Genomic DNA, 16,156 nt, shown 5'->3' on the forward strand with positions numbered 1-16,156 from the left:
TAAAGAGCGCCAAATATCCTGACCGTCAGATCATATCTATGATCGTAAAATCCAAGGCTCCAATCGCTCCTCGCGAAGTGCAAAGTGCGTGCGGGGGCCTCAAAAGCGCCCAATGCGCCCTAAACGCCCATTCGCCCACGCCGCGCGTGCGCGTGCATGGTTTGCGTGGTGCAAACCACGTGAGTCACCTTTCTATTCTAAAGAACATACCAGAAATATATGGAAGGTTCTATATAAGGAAATAAAATGTTTCCTCCTTCATAAATGTGGTACTAACTCAAAATCCCGGTTTTGAGTTAATGGTACCCATACCAAACGAATTTTGTAATAACTCACTCATACGGAATCGGATTTGGACAAAATTTGAGTCTAAATTTAATAGCTCGACGAGACAAATCCAACTAGACGTCTTGATCGAGATTCCGATGAATATAGGTACCTCAAATTAAGGAAAAATCGGTCCAGCTCCTTTTGAGCTAAGTACCGATTCCAACAGATCCAAATCCACCAAAGCTCATAAACTGACAATTGTCACCGACATTTATAGACTTTGAAATGTCCCTCGGACATTTGTGAACTTTGAAATGTCTCTCGGACATTTGTGAACTTTGAAATGTCTGCGATTGAAAGCCTCACACTTTAACAGACTTTAAAATGTCCCTGATTGGATGTGTCTGACATTTGTGGGCTATGAAATGTCACCGAATGTTTGGATTGACTACCCCTCAAATATTTTTTTTCTAATTTAAATTATCATGTTTGTACTTTGATTTAAGACATTTACACCTGTGAAAATAGTCTCACATGAGAGAAGGACTGTCTAACAATCAAGAATATAATGTCCAGGTCTTCTCCACTCATTCTAATTGGTTTTGAGTTGGATGACCACAAACTTAACATGGTATCAGAGCTAGGGCCACACGTCATACGCTTAAAATCCACACGTGCTCCACGTTACCCGAAAAAAAAAACACGTGTTAGGCTAACCATGCCACACGTGAAGGGCGTTAAGAATAGTCCGACATGGGAGAAGGGTTACCTAGCAATCAAGAATATAATGTCTAAGTCCTCCCCGTTCATTGTCAATTGGTTTTGAGTTAGATGACCACAAACTTAACAACCACCCTTATAATCGAGTTCCTCGTTGATGGTTGAATTGTTTTAATAGTTAGCATGTTTGTTTTCCAATCTAAATTATCATATCTGAACTTTGATTTATGAAATTCATACTTTTAAAACCAATAACTGAACTTTTTTCTTCTCCTCCTCCTTTTCCTCCTCATCTTCTTTTCACTTCTTCAAGATTTGATTTATTTCTCTCTCTTTCAGAATCACAAATTTCTCGATTTAGTGGCTCTATCAAGAAACTTACTGAAGATGCCTTCTACTTTTGAGTATATTACTTTCTTAATAGGCTTCCCACCTGATCGATCATTCAACTGGATTTACTATTTCAAAGTTTTCCTTTCGTTTCAGTTTTCTTAAACCCTTGCCCGCATGTCTCTTTCTTTCAAAAATAATAACCTTGAAACCGAAATCATAAGTTGCCTATCATTGGCTAATCTAACAATAATAATAATCATACACCAGAGTCGACCAAGGGTTCAACAAAAAATTCTCCCTGAAAGTGAGAGATAAAAGGAGAAAGAAAGACTGATAGAGGGTCGTGGAGTGGTTGGTGCTAGTAATGCGGTGTGGTCAGTACTGATGATGGTGGTGCTAGTGTGAAAGTGAAGATGAAGATAGAGCAACATGTTATATTTTTATTTGATATATTTCGGATGTTGGACTTCCGTCTCAAACTTGTTTAAAAGATTGAAATGAGTGGCCTTCTATTTCACCCCTTAAAATATCTAGTCTATTCAGGTAACATTTGATATGTGGTTAAACAACAATTACAAATCTGAAATCTGAATTAAAATCCAACCTGAAAATTCAGATTTTAGATCTAAACAATTAAAAAAAAGAAGCCTTATTATTACTCTTTGTAAACTAGATTTCACTATTACTCAAGGAATAAAGGCTTCCTAAATCATAAACAATAATTTTTTATATAATAATAATAATAATGGTATATATAAACTAGCAGACCCATTAGTTAACCTTAAATCTAGCATGTAAAGCAGAATATTGCAATTTTTTGGGCTCATCTTTTTAGGTGAAAATGTGGAGTTGTCTTTTCTAATTCCATGGTTATCTCTCTTCGATGAAGAAATAAGAATGGGGTCGGTGGGGAGAAAAAAACAATTATTTTGTCTGGTCACCGCGTTTTCGTTTAAATGTTTGTCCACTTCTTTCCTCCTTTCCGTCAAATATCCCATTCCCCCTTCAATTGGATAACTATTGAGTTTATTTCTGACAAGGCCCCTAATTTATGATCCACTAAACTTTTGACCCCTTATAATAATATGTTATTTCAGTAATATATTGCGTTAATTCCATTTTGGGCCCCAACTTGTTACCAACTCACATTTTCGCTCCCGTTAGTGTTTGATAGTTAGGTTTGCCCCCGAGAATCAAAAATATTTTAACTTTTTTTCTTTTCGGAATTACTATTGAGGGCCAAAATGGAATTAATTTCAAAAAGTTGTATAAACATTAACGTCACCTCATCTCTTAATCTCTCTTTTAGTTCATCTCCTCTCTCTTCCACTTCATCTTTCTCACCACCTCATCATTTTCTCCAGTGAAGGTCGCTGATCGGCAATTTTTCGACAACCTTCAAACTTAAAAGAAATTTTTTTATTTGTTCTTCTTTCTCTTTTTTCTTCCTTCTTTCCTCTCTTTTCTTTTTCATCTTTTTCTCTCTTCTTCACTTTTCTCCCCTCCTCTTTCTGCTCACTATCTCTCCGCCCCCTTCGTCGGAGATGTGAAAATCTAGACGTTCAAGGTCTGGGTTTTCCAGACCTTTGTCAGTCTTGTTTTCCCATACCTCTGGCCGGCAAAGGGCTCCCCCTTCGCTAGAGAGAAAATAAAGAGAGATAGTGACAAGAAAGAGAAAAGAAGGAGATAGATGAATAAGATAAAGCGAAGAAGAAGGGAACGACAAATTTCTTTTAAGTTTGAAGGTCGCTGAAAAAATCGTACGCTGGAGAAGATGATGAAGTGACTAGAGAGATAATGAACTGGAAGTGAGAAGGAGAGATGAGGTGACATTAGTGTTTATAATTCTTTTTGGAATTAATTCCACTTTGGATCCCAAGGGTAGTTTTGTAAAAAGTTGGTTATTTTTTGGCCATTGGGGACTAAATCGAACTGCTTATGAGGGAAAAACGGTGAATTTGTCACAAATTGGGGGCTAAAACGAAATTAACCCTCAAATTTTTCTTACTCAACTTTAATAGTCAATTTTTTCCCTCTTTTTTAACCTGTGTATAAAAAGTATTTTTCTCTCTATCCTCTTTTTTTCTTACTAGCTAGTCAGGTTAACTCGTACGGAAGGGTCGTCGTTAACAGCTTGCAGCTCATTTTCGTTGACTCTTATAAAAAATAAAATAAAATTCAATCTCTCTACTTTTCTTCTTTTCACCACCCCAATCATCACCATTTTCTCTCTCTCTCTGGTTGAATTAAGCTTCAGGTCGAAGCTTATGTTGAAGCTCAACAAAACATTCAAATACGTAGCTAGAGAGAGAGAGCGGTGATGATGATGGTGGTGGTGGTGGGAGGAAGAAGAAAAAAGATAGTGAGGGAGCAAGAGACTGAGAATGCAAATGATGATGATGTTGGTAGTGGTGGTGGTGGTGGTGGTGAGAAGAAAAAAAACCAGTGATTTTTTTGTTGAAAAGGTCGCTGAAAATGATAAGCTGGTCGTTGCCGGCAGCTCTTCTAGCGACCTAACTCGGCCAGTAAGAAAGAAAATAGGATGAGAATATGATTATAGTGGCCAACATTGAAAATTGGACAAATATGGGGGTCACATAGACCCAACTATTCACAAATTAGAGTTGGAGGCCAAATTAAAATTAAGGGTTATTTCCCTAATGGCCCCCAACTTTGTGACCAGCTTCCCGCCTGGCCCCCTACTTTACGAGAAATACTCATATGACCCCCTTCGTTATAACACCGTCACTCTCTCTCCTCCATCATGTTTTCTCTCTCTGCCAACTCACGCCACATCATCTGTTACGCCACCTCATCACCTTCTCCAGCAGAGGTCGCCGGCCGGCCAAATTTCCGGCCGTCGACCTTCAAACTAAAAAAAAAAATTATTTTTTTTTTCTCTCTTCCTCTCTCTCTAAAATTACTCCGGCGAAGGCAGACCTTCGCCGGAGTAATTTTAGAGAGAAATTTTTTTTTTTTTTAGTTTGAAGGTCGCCGGCCGGAAATTTGGCCGGCCGACGACCTCTGCCGGAGAAGGTGATGAGGTGGCGTAACAGATGATGTGGCGTGAGTTGGCAGAGAGAGAAACACATGATGGAAAAGAGAGAGTGACGGTGTTATAACGGAAGGGGGCCATATAGGTATTTCTCGTAAAGTAAGGGGCCAGGCGGGAAGCTGGTCACAAAGTTGGGGGCCATTAGGGAAATAACCCTAAAATTAACCCCTTAACTATTTTTCTACTGTACTCTCTTAAATTCCCACTCTTTTCTATCTTTTCTTCTCTTTAAATAAAGTACTTCTCTCTTTCTCTCACTCTACTTCACTCCTCACTCCTCTGCCCTAACACAAACCCCCAATCAATGATGTCTGCTCGCATTTCTAGTTTGTGCTTCTTCTTCTTCTTCTTCTTCTTCTTCTTCTTCTTTTCTATCTTTCTGATTTCATCTGCATCAGCTGCTACAAAGTGTAGTTCTCGTTGTTTGCATCAAAGCAAGGCTGCTTACTTCACCTCTTCCAAACCTCTTTCTTGTAAACCCTCTCTCTCTCTCTCTCTCTCTCTCTCTCTCTCTCTCTCTCTCTCTCCATCTCTCTCTCTCTCTCCATCTCTCTCTCTAAATATATATTCGACCCAGGCGATGTTTGATTTGTGAATGCTAATTTAGATGACGACCCATGTTTTATTCTTGAAAGTTTTTTAATGGGTAAGATTTTGTTTGTTGATTGATTGCAGCTGGAGCTTGTGGGTATGGACCAATAGCTCCAAACTTCAACAATGGCTACCTTGCAGCTGGTGTTCCTTCTCTGTTTAAAGCTGGAGTTGGCTGTGGAGATTGCTTCCATGTATGATTGAAACTTTCGGATTTAACTTCTTTTTACTTTCCTTCAAAAAAAAAAAAAAAAAAAACTTCTTTTTTACTTGTTTTTCCATCAAACCTATTCAAATTGGTATTGTGTTTTGACAGATAAGGTGCAAGAATGAGAGATTGTGTAGAGGAGAAGGGACAAATGTGATATTAACTGATATTCATAAAGCCAACAATGAAACAGATTTTGTTCTAAGTGATAGAGCTTTCATTTCCATGGCTAGTAAGGGTATGGCTCGTGAGCTCTTAGGTCAAGGGATAATTGACGTTGAATATAGAAGGTAATTACTACTTACAACTTTAAGGTGAATTTAGTTTCTTTAGTGTTTTTTGTTTAAGGTTTCAATTCTCACTTGATTTCAGTATGATATTTGTCTGATTTGGACTAATTTTGGTCAACTTTGTTAAGTTTGTCGTCATCCAACTCATAATCAATTGGCACTGATACCAAAGGTCTCACTTAGCAATGAGTAAAAGAGGACCTAGACATCATATCTTGGTTGCTAGATCATCTTACTCCCATGTGGGACTATTCATACACGCCGCGTCATGTGTGGCGTTTTTTTTAGCTAACACATGTTTTTCTTTCTTTACGAATGACTTGGTGCACGCGTGGCTTTTAAACGTGTGAGACTTGCTCTAATAGCATGTTAAGTTTGTAGTCATCCAACTCAAAACCAATTTAAACGTGTGAGACTTGCTCTAATAGCATGTTAAGTTTGTAGTCATCCAACTCAAAACCAATTGACAATGAGTGGACATGACCTAGACGTTATATTCTTGGTTGCTAGATCGCCTTCCTTCTAGGACTGTTCTCACAAACTTCACTCCGATTAATGAGGATATCTGGTTGAATTTAGTTATAATTCTATTTTTGGGTTGTAGATATGGTAGGATAACACCCAAAAAAAACAAAAAGAATACATCTATGTGGCACTCAAGAAATGATTGATCCATTATCTTAAAATTATAGAAATGTACATTACTCAAAGATTATCAGTTCATGTATGAGCCACTTGACAAGTTTCGAAAATTTGGGAGTTCTTCCAAGTTTGTTTAACTTTTTTTTTGGCTTCCAAATAAGTCAGATATATGAGCGAGTTGGGTACAAATTAATCATACTCAGACGAACCACTGATTGTAGTTGAATATGAATGCAGGATACCATGTGTGTACCAGAACCAGAATTTGTCGTTGAGAGTGGAAAACACAAGCAAGAAGCCAAATTATTTAGCAGTAACTGTTTTGTACCAAGGTGGCCAAACGGAAATCCAACTCTTGGATGTCCTCAAGGTAATCAGGAAATATGTTCGATCAACTAGGTGTTGACGTTGCAGTGTTGGTAGTCTCGGGTTTCTCTCCCTCTGAAAACTAGCTCAGGACGGGAGGTTTTTCCTCACACTTGTAAATTGATTATCTGCCCCTTCTAATACTATAAGGGATTATCCTAACAATATCCCCATTAAACATCAGGTTTATTTCGATAAGACTATGGATACGAGACTTACTATTTCCTTGGATCCGATACCAATGTTGGGTGTCTCGGGTCCCCTCATAGTTATGGACTTATCACTTGCCCGTCCGGCTACTGATGTAAAATTGTCTCAATAATTCAAATTTGTATTGTTATTTGCAGCCGAGTTCGTCAAGTGGGAGTTCCATGCATAGGAATTTTGGGGCAGTGTGGGATGTGAGTCCAGTGCCAGAAGGACCACTTTTGTTCAGGTTGTTCTTGATAGGAGGATATGATAGAAGAATGGTTTGGACAAAGAAAGGGTTGCCTGCTGACTGGAAGGCTGGGGAGATATATGATTTGGGTGATCAGATAAATGATGTTGTTGATGCTAGGGATGGTTGCAGTCCTTGTACTACCTAATCTATCACCCTAGATGGGATTACATGATCTATTATTACTAGTAAGTTCTTAGAGTACTAAAAAACAATGGTGTTGTGTGTTTGTGAGAAGTCAATCACAAAATAAGAGAGAATGGGTAGATCATGAAGACAATGTATCTTGTTGTTAGGAGATATCTATTAATGAAAATTTAATTTAGTACTTACACTATTACCTCTTCTAATTCTGCTTGTGTTAATGGGTATGACAATGTACCAGTTAGATGATGTCCATTAATGAAAGGTTAGTACTATGCTACTACTATTACCCCCAATTTGCAGGTGAATATGGGGAAGATAAGAGGCAGAAGCGAGAAAAATCCCTAATTGTAATATATGATGAGCTATAATTTTCTCCTGCAATTACCCAATGCTCGATGGATGTCACAGAATTTGCAGAAAGTGTTTTCTTGATTCAATCCCAAAATATTATTCTTATGTCTCTCTGCATGGTGTCTGTGGAAATCTGGACAGTTGTAACAATTTCCAATTTAATCGGTTTACAAGAGCTGAACCTGTCTTCACTCTCGGCTAACTCTCTCGACACCACGGGTCCATTGCCCAATGTATGGACTCCATCACCATCTGGCGTTATCAAACTTAATGGACCGTTGACGGAGCTTCCACCCACATAAGGCAGCCTGTTCCGCAGTGACCCGCACGCATGATGGATCTTTCATCTGTTCTTGACCGATACTTCTTCAGCCAAAGAATGTTAGACGCAAGGTTTCCAACAGGGTATCCAACTTGCCATTCAGGTACAATATCACAAATTCATAATCAAGAGAGATTCCTGTCTGTGGTTAGAGCTCCAAATGGTTTTATAAATGGGTAGTACTTGAAGAGGGTTCCAGAATTTATCATACCTTCAACTGCTAGACTACGCAGGTTCCTAACTTACCACATATGAATAGTTTTTCATAACTGACTGCTGGATCGAATTAGGTTTAGTTTCTCCCTGTTTTGACACAAAAAGACAGTCAGATCACAAAAGAAGTTTTTTCATCACTAAACTTCAGATTGCGAACCCACAGCTATGTTGTCCGTTGTATCAGCACAGAGAGCTATTCAATTACAAAGTTGCAGAAGTAGTAAACTACACGTGGAATGCAGTTGAAGAGAAAGGGTTCTGTTATCATGTGAACTTTTGAAGTTTCAAAGTAATACGATATTACATGTAAATCTGAAAGAAATGATAAGATAAGCTTTGGAGTAACCTAATATAACCTTATTATACAATCCAAATTTCGTCTTGCTCTATCTAGAGACCAATCCCTTTGTCATACGACCCTAGCAATTAAGGGTAGAATAGACACCCAGGTGGGACTGGTTAACAACAAATTTCGAACTCGTGATCTTGCTCTTAACTATCCTTCACGGTGCTTGTACAATGTTTTGACCAAGTAATTAGTTTTAAACTATTACTAAATGAATATTAAAAGCAGTGAAACAACTAGGATGGGTAATTGCAGACAAAAAATTTAGCTTCTATTAGTGTATTTAGTTCATTATTTGGTAAAGAAATCACCTCCGATGATAAATAAGACGTACATTTAGTTCATTAAAACACCAACATAATAACCTACAATATCAGCAAGAGCAAAATTGAATAGTTGATTAAGAAACAAACCATCTAAACAACTCTTTGATCTTTAACTTTCTTCAGCCATTTGAGCTCACTCTCCAACGCCGAATAAGCAGCAACATCTGTTAAACTCTTACTCTCGACCGCGTAATCAAAAACTTCATACGCCACCGCAATTCTATCGTCCCTACACAACATTCTTACAAATGTAGAAAAAGAAGCTGGTTCGAGCTTCATCTCAATAGATTTCATTGTTTCATATAACTCCAATCCTTTATCGAGTAATCTCGATTTACATAACCCATGAAGCAATGTATTATACGTACACGAATTCGGAGTACACCCCTTTTCTTCCATCTCTCCTAATAGCTTCAAAGCTCCAATAGCTTCTCCTTTCCTACACATTCCATTCATTAATGAAGTATATGTAACTGTATCTGGAAAATGACCCATTTCCGCCATTATAGCTAAATACTTTTTAGCTTCATCAACTCTTCCAACCTTTGATAACCCAAATATCATTGTATTATAAGTAACCAAATCAGGCTCAATTCCTTCTTCTTTCATCTTCTTATAAACACCAATTACTTCACTTCCTCGATTCAATATACAATAACCTTTCATAATTGTATTATAAAGAAAACAATCAGGTTTAAAACCAGCTTCCCCAAGAACTCCAAGCAATCTTGTCGCCTCTCGAAGATTCTTACTATTACAAACATTATCAATGAGAATTGTGTAAGTAACAAGATCAGGTTTTAAAGATACTGAATTCTGCATATCTTCAATAAAATTGTAAACCATAGGTAAAGATCTAGTTTTGCATAAATGTCTAACAAGGAAATTATAAGTATAAAGATCTGGTGGTGAAAATTTTAGTGATAATTCCTTGACTAATTCAATAGCATGTTCTTCACGACCAATGGAGCAGAGTGAACGAACAGCTAGATCAACGGTGACATGATCAGGAGGGAACCCATTATCGACCATTAAATCTAGGGTTTTATGGACGGTTGAGAGGTCAGAATCAGGTTGAGATTTGCAGGATTGAGTGAGTAAAATGTTGTAAGTTGAACGATCAGGGGAGAAGGAAGGGTGTTTCTTGGTCATATAACGAAGGTAAGAGAGAGAATCATCAAGAGAGGAGATATGAGAGAAAGATTGAAGGAGGGTATTGTGGTGGCGGATATCGAGTTGAAAAGAGGATGATGAAAGAAGGGAATCGAAGGTCTTTTTGGCATCGGAGAGACTTGGGGAATTGAATATGGGTCTTGTGTTTTCAGGTCTGATTAGGGTTTTAGAAGAAGATGATTTGGGGGTTTTCTTCTTAGGGTTTTTTGAAAAGGGGAAATGGGGACGATGAGTGGGAGTTGGAGTTTGCGGTGGTTGATTTGGAAGGGAAGGAGCGTTCTTGAGAAAGGAGAGAGGAAGTTGTGATGGTCTCATCGACGGAGGAATCTTCCCCATCTTAGAGTCTTCTTCTTCTCCGATGGGTTGGTTAAGTTTTCTGTACTCGCCTGAAAGCTTTTACGCGCGAGTAAGGTTCAGGGTTTTAGGGTTTTAGGGTTCAGGGTTGGTTAAGTCTTCTTCTTCGTCATTTACACACGGTATGAATGAAATTACAAGTGCCCCAATCTTTCAATCGTATTAGTATATGGGAGCGCTCATAACATTTCTCTTTCTCTTTCTCTTTCTCTTTGGTGGAGCTCTGAAGTGGGAAGTTATAAGACACTCCTAGTTTTACCTAGGCAATCCGTCTAAAAGCACCACCAACAAATTGGGGGGTTTTACCAGGGCAACCCATACTTGTACAATCCCAATTTCTCAATAACTGCCCACTCAAACAAGACCGGCCCTATAGCCCAACATGACAATGTATCACATCTTTGATGTATCAATGCCAAATGTAACAACATATGTAGATCGTAGTCGACTTCCAAAAAAAAAAAAAAAAATCTCAATTTCTAAAAAGTAACAGGTAATAAAGAAGAGGATATACAAGTGAAAGTCGAAGGGGTTCAAAACCCTGGTTTTGATAGCCAGAGGGGGTTTCAACCCTCGTCATCTCTCCTATGATCATCTTTCTTCTCATCTTCCGTTTCTTTCTTTGTTTATTCAAATATTAGCGGTATGTGTAACAAAGACAAGAACTAGGGACACCATTTCAATTAAATCGGAAAGATGCTTATGATTTTGATGTTCGTTCGTCGGTGTTCATCCTAGCGACGAAAAACTGAGAGCAATACTTTATAAGGCTAGCTCTCGATTTTCCGTCGGTAGGAGAATTATCGATGTCATTTGAACTCAATCGGAAAGATGTTATCGGACTTTGATGTTTCGACGGTAGTACTCGACTATCGGTGAAAAAACTGAGAGCAGTATCTAGCTCTCAATATTCCGCCAGTAAGACAACTACCGATTCCATACGAACAAAGTCAGAAAGAGGCCTCTAATTTTATTTTTTGCTCGCATGCACTCCTCATGCGGATGGAAAGTCGAGAGCAATGTGAAAAAAATAAAAATAAAAATGAAAAACAAAAATGTAGATAAATAAGGTCAAACTTTCATTCATATACATTTGTCAACAGCCGAACATTTACTTGCATGTATAACTTCATTTGCTATCGACAACTTAGTTGACTAACACAGTCTCGCGGTTTTAGAAAATTAGAGCATCTCGGTCGAAAAACCAATCCTTTCACAATTAAGTTTTAGTCGAGATTTGCTACCATTGAACGAGTTGCTTCACTTGCTTACACAAATGACAATTTTGTGTTGTCCACCAATGCTCTACACCATGTTATAAGTGCTTCCAGACTTTCAAATACTTTGTCCATCTCAGATAACTTAGAAAGATTTATAAATACTATGACCTATTTGTTTAATTTGGACACCTTGATTTTCACTTATAGGTGGTTCATTCAAATACATTATTTTCGCTTGAAGATGACACATTCACGTTTTAAGATAATGCATGTTCACTTATGAGTGAGGCATTGACACTACCTTGAAGAAATTCTTGACCTCTTAATCTGAACATTCTTCACTAACTGTACCACCAAAGTCCCAAGAATGGGTAAAAGAAAACTTGGTGGCCAAATACTTGAGAAGTGATTATCCATTTATCCTCCATGATTTGGGGAAATTAAAAAAAGAAGTGGTTATTCACTGTCAAAGGTCGGATGCAACAAGCCGACATATGTTCGCTCATCCATAGGAAGCTTCAGATTGATGGGTATATATACCTACCAGACTGGTATGTCCGTTAGGTTCCTACATGAAATTTTTCACTTTCCAACTAAAGCACCACTTTCATTGAATTCTTTTTCCGGATCAAATAAAGAATTTGAATTTTTTCCTTTTCCCGTAAGTTTCACCATTAAAACACCAATGCAAAGCTTCAACAACAAAAAAAATGATATTGAAATATGATAATGACATGGTTTCGGTGTTCCTACAGATCAAAAAAATTGAAGTGGTGGGGGTAGAGTGTTATTTATAAAAGAGTTAATGGAGGAGGGATTCATGGGTTTCGGGAGTGGTAAAGGAATTTGGGTTTTTTTTTATCAGTTAGAATCTGAGTGACCAAGTAGTGAGTGTGAGTAAAACTTTACTTGATCAAATTAAATACACCAAGTGAAGTTAAATGTGAGGGTTGCTAGTAAAAATGGTGAGTGTATACAAAATTTTGCATCTCAAATGTGAGGGTCGTTTTATGAATGCTTTTATATCTTTATTATATGCTGATTTTAGTAAAAAAATTCGTGAAAATATTCAATCGTATTCAGCAGTTGAGTTAGCCTACAGGAACACAGACTTATCTATACTCGATCCAGTGAAAGAAACAACAAGCGAAAAGAAACATCAAAGAGACATATTGAAGTACTACCTTTTGTCACGTTCCATTATTTATAAGCAGTTTCAAGTAGAAAAAGATAGAAGAATGACAAGATTTTGAAGTTTAGATTTCTAGACTAATATGAAGCAACATTTTGTAAGCCAGAATTGAAAGGCCTTTGACGATAACAATCAAGGTGGTCACCAGGGCTCACACCAAGTAATTCACAATATCTCAAGTAGAACCCAATCCTATCCTTAACATAGTCATTTTCGCCTTTGTTGCATTCGATTCCGCCGTTGATTATGTTGGTAGTGACTCCGTAACCTGGCAATCGTCCCGCATCGATGTCGCCTATGGATGGAATCCATTGTCCAGTGATTACATCATGACAAGATGGTTTTGGGGATTGAGGAGTCATCCAGAACCAGAATGCTGTTTTGAAGGAAATGACTGGGTCTTGGGCTACCAAATCTGGGTTGCTTAGGAGATTTAAATTTAAGGCTTCTCCAGCTTGTCCATAGTTGAAGTTCCTGAAAGAAATCAAGGGCAGGTATAAGGGGGCCCAGGTTCTTGCATGACAAGAAAAACTCACTCAAAACTTCATTTTTACAACCCTAACATTTTGTACAACTTTCAATTTTGTAAAAAGAAGAGGGAAAAAGAAGATTGTATTTGTCTGTCTAGCTGGTGGAGTTATAAGTATTGGGTGGTCTTGGGCCTCTTTCACCTCATTAACTATGTCAAGAGGAGAGATTTTTCTTCACACTTATTAAGAGACAATCGGCCACAAGAAATGTGTCGATTTTATAGCAACACTATGTCCTCTGTCAGCGTCCTCTATGCATTCTTTTCGTTTTTTTCTCAATCTTTCTCTCTCGTTCGAGAATGATTAGATCTCAATAATGGGCCCATGGTTTCGTAAAGAGATTCTTAAGAGCTAGGGACCATTTCAAATACCGACAGGTTGTATCCTAGAATAGTTTTGATACATTTTTCACTTCATTTTTGAAAAAGAAAGGAAGAAGAGAACAATGATAGCATGAAGACAAACAAACTATATATTCATGACTAGATATTTTTACCAGGAAAGTTGGATGGGTCCTCGACCAATATATGTTTTACCGGAGGCACATGGCCACCGATCTTGACTATTTGGATCGCAGTAAATACTTCCTGGGAATCGTTCTGTGACAAAACAATAACCCCATGCATATGACCCACCAGGAGCATCCCAACCTGATCCCCCTGCAGTACCACATCAACTAATATTAGCCGGAGATTTTTTTATGATGGATGCAGTTACTATTACGTACCGGTAGTTTCATGAGAAGTTTGAGCTAAGAAAGCTGCAACCTCTCGCTTTCGTGTATCGATATCCCCTATGGTAGAAAAATTGGTAAAAGATTTTGAGGCCTCAATAAAAGCATCATAAGTGTAGAAACTCCCTTGACAGGCAGGATCACTCCTATACTTGAATATTTCTTCGAAAAGTGATCTGCTGATAAGAGAGGTTAAATCATCGCCTCCACTAGGTGGTGGTGGAGGAGTTGGTGGGGAGGGGGGAGGGGGTGGGGATGGAGGAGGAGGTGGTGGGGATGGAACAGTGGGATGACATTGGCTCTGACAGTTACCCTCATCGCAGTAGAGAGAGCCGCTGCCACAATAACCCCAATTACTGCAACAGAGATCGCCGGGACAGAGAGCACCTCCTGCTCCACTTCCACATTCTCCATCTCCTAGAGAAACTCCTACTAAGGAGTTTATCAAACTCAAGATTAAAAATAGATATGAAAATCTCATTTTTGCTACTAAACTCAACTCTCTTACTGCCTTATATAGAGATGAGAGAGAGAACTACCATCGATGAGTAATGAGTTGATAAAAAAAACGTGTTATAATATAATAACAGAAATCGATAGTGACCAATAATATTGGCACATGGTATAGAATTGATATGATAACCCTTTAAGACTATGTATTATGACATTAACCACGTTCTAATTTAGTATAGAAGAGTAAGTTGATTTTCAAAATTTTCTAATTAAACAGTCAATCAAATAGTGTATGCACAAAATCCGTTTCAACCCAGATTTCCAAATAAAATACAATAAAATAGGATAGCAAGAAAATGAATTCTATCTCAACAAAAAAAGAAAATGAATTCTTAGGTAGTGCCACAAATATGGCTTCAATGCACTTGGATCTACAACTTCAGTGGGATATTTCAACGAAAAAAAAAAAACAACTTCAGTGGGAATTTCAAAGCTAATCATGTGCCAATCTAGATAACTTTCATTTCTAGATCCGTGATTCCGGCCAAAACACTCGATCTTGGTCAATTTTACTGGTCGATTTTTTTTCTCTATGTACCCTTACTTTCCAAAAACATTTACTGCATGTCTTTATTTCTTTCTTGGCCACCCAACTACCATCATAATTTTCCTCTAACTACCCATCTCTTCTCTTTCCACCACCAAATCTCTTTTTCGTACTCAAAGATCATTCATTAATTTATGTGTTTTCACATCGAGAACTCTCTGCAGATGGCCAGATGGCAAAGGGACTTCTTACTTCCCACCACCACCACCACCACCACCACCACCACCATCTCTTATTCCTCTTTCTCTCGTAAATCACCAAGTTTTCTTATTAAGATTTAAAAAACATACTAACAAGAAATCTTTTTTTTGTCACTTTCTTTTTTTGAGTTAAACTAGAATTTCATTCATATGAAGGAATACAATCCAACAAATTACATGGTTTGAGAGTTAGATGTCGTAAGTTCGTGATCAAGAAGTTGATACTCTGAGCCAAGTTCTCTTAGTCCCTCTCAAAAAACCGCATAACCAGGGCCGTCCCTGAGTTTTGTGAGGCCCGAAGCGAGTTAGTAAAGTGTGGCCCCATATATATGTATATATATATATATATGTGTGTGTGTGTGTGTGTAGACCTCCAAACTCCTCAAACGTTTTTTTTTCATAAAAGATCAATCAATTTTTAGCAAGAATTTCGTAAGTAAGTTTGGATGTATTTGAAAGCTATGTAAGTTTGGATGGATTTGAACGTATGGAGTTTTCACAAATATACAATATCTACACGTAAGTTTGCACAAGTTAGCACATAGTTGTATAGTTCCACAAGTAGTTGAAGTCTAGAAAAGATTCACATGCCTTTTTAACCAATTCCAACACAAAAATGGACTAAATATCTTGTATATACATAGGTACCCAAATATATTGACTAAATCTGCAAAAAAATCCTACCGAGTCCTTAGTACTAAGAAGTCTTCCCAACTTTAATTAGTGGTATTCAATTTTCTTAAATAAACTTGTGTTTTTCATAAATGAATTTTTTCTTTCAATCCTCACGCATAAGTTAGTCCAAGTTACCTTTATTATACTAACTCAGATTATCAGTATCACTGTCTATTAAAAAAAAATATTGTCTTTCATCTTGACTCAAATCTTAAGAGTTTCGTCAACAACTTCTATTTAAATTCTCGAGAGTGAAAAAAAGAGGAGGAAGGAGAGAGACATGAAAAGGATATGGAGAAGAGAGAAAAAGAAAGAGAAAGGTGATAGAGATGTGTGTTCGCGAGACCTCCCTAAAAATGACAGCTTACAGCTCTCTACCGCGTAAGTCATATTTTAG

The 16,156-nt window shown here is 37.7% G+C and overlaps 3 protein-coding genes across 4 annotated transcripts; 1 reads left to right on the forward strand and 2 right to left on the reverse strand.

Moving 5' to 3' along the window:
* The first annotated feature begins 4,685 nt into the window (after positions 1 to 4,685).
* LOC147538769 (expansin-like A3) lies at positions 4,686 to 7,246 on the forward strand. The gene is made up of 5 exons (XM_086643001.1): positions 4,686 to 4,851; positions 5,054 to 5,163; positions 5,286 to 5,467; positions 6,347 to 6,479; positions 6,823 to 7,246. The coding sequence occupies exons 1-5, from the start codon at positions 4,686 to 4,688 to the stop codon at positions 7,060 to 7,062; spliced, it is 831 nt and encodes a 276-aa protein (XP_086499127.1). The 3' UTR covers positions 7,063 to 7,246.
* Positions 7,201 to 10,267, reverse strand: LOC147538770 (Tetratricopeptide repeat (TPR)-like superfamily protein). Of its 2 annotated transcripts, XR_015225555.1 has the most exons (3): positions 8,710 to 10,267; positions 7,946 to 8,037; positions 7,201 to 7,825 (listed from the first exon to the last, which is right to left on the reverse strand). XR_015225555.1 is itself a non-coding variant. In XM_086641560.1 (2 exons), the coding sequence occupies exon 1, from the start codon at positions 10,129 to 10,131 to the stop codon at positions 8,713 to 8,715; it is 1,419 nt and encodes a 472-aa protein (XP_086497686.1). In that variant the 5' UTR covers positions 10,132 to 10,267; the 3' UTR covers positions 7,201 to 8,037; positions 8,710 to 8,712. The 2 variants fall into 2 exon arrangements, 1 of the variants encoding a protein (XP_086497686.1); XM_086641560.1 differs by having other exon boundaries at positions 7,201 to 8,037.
* A 2,268-nt stretch (positions 10,268 to 12,535) lies between these two features.
* Positions 12,536 to 14,846, reverse strand: LOC147538771 (endochitinase 2-like). Its single transcript, XM_086643922.1, has 4 exons — positions 14,749 to 14,846; positions 13,819 to 14,708; positions 13,588 to 13,750; positions 12,536 to 13,035 (listed from the first exon to the last, which is right to left on the reverse strand). Exons 2-4 carry the CDS (start codon positions 14,303 to 14,305, stop codon positions 12,639 to 12,641), a joined length of 1,047 nt encoding a protein of 348 aa, XP_086500048.1. The 5' UTR covers positions 14,306 to 14,708; positions 14,749 to 14,846; the 3' UTR covers positions 12,536 to 12,638.
* Positions 14,847 to 16,156: the final 1,310 nt, after the last annotated feature.

The sequence above is a fragment of the Eschscholzia californica genome, unplaced genomic scaffold, assembly GCF_041429995.1.
Source record: "Eschscholzia californica isolate CP2 unplaced genomic scaffold, dmEscCali1.0.p SCAF_5, whole genome shotgun sequence".
Lineage (NCBI taxonomy): Eukaryota > Viridiplantae > Streptophyta > Magnoliopsida > Ranunculales > Papaveraceae > Eschscholzia > Eschscholzia californica.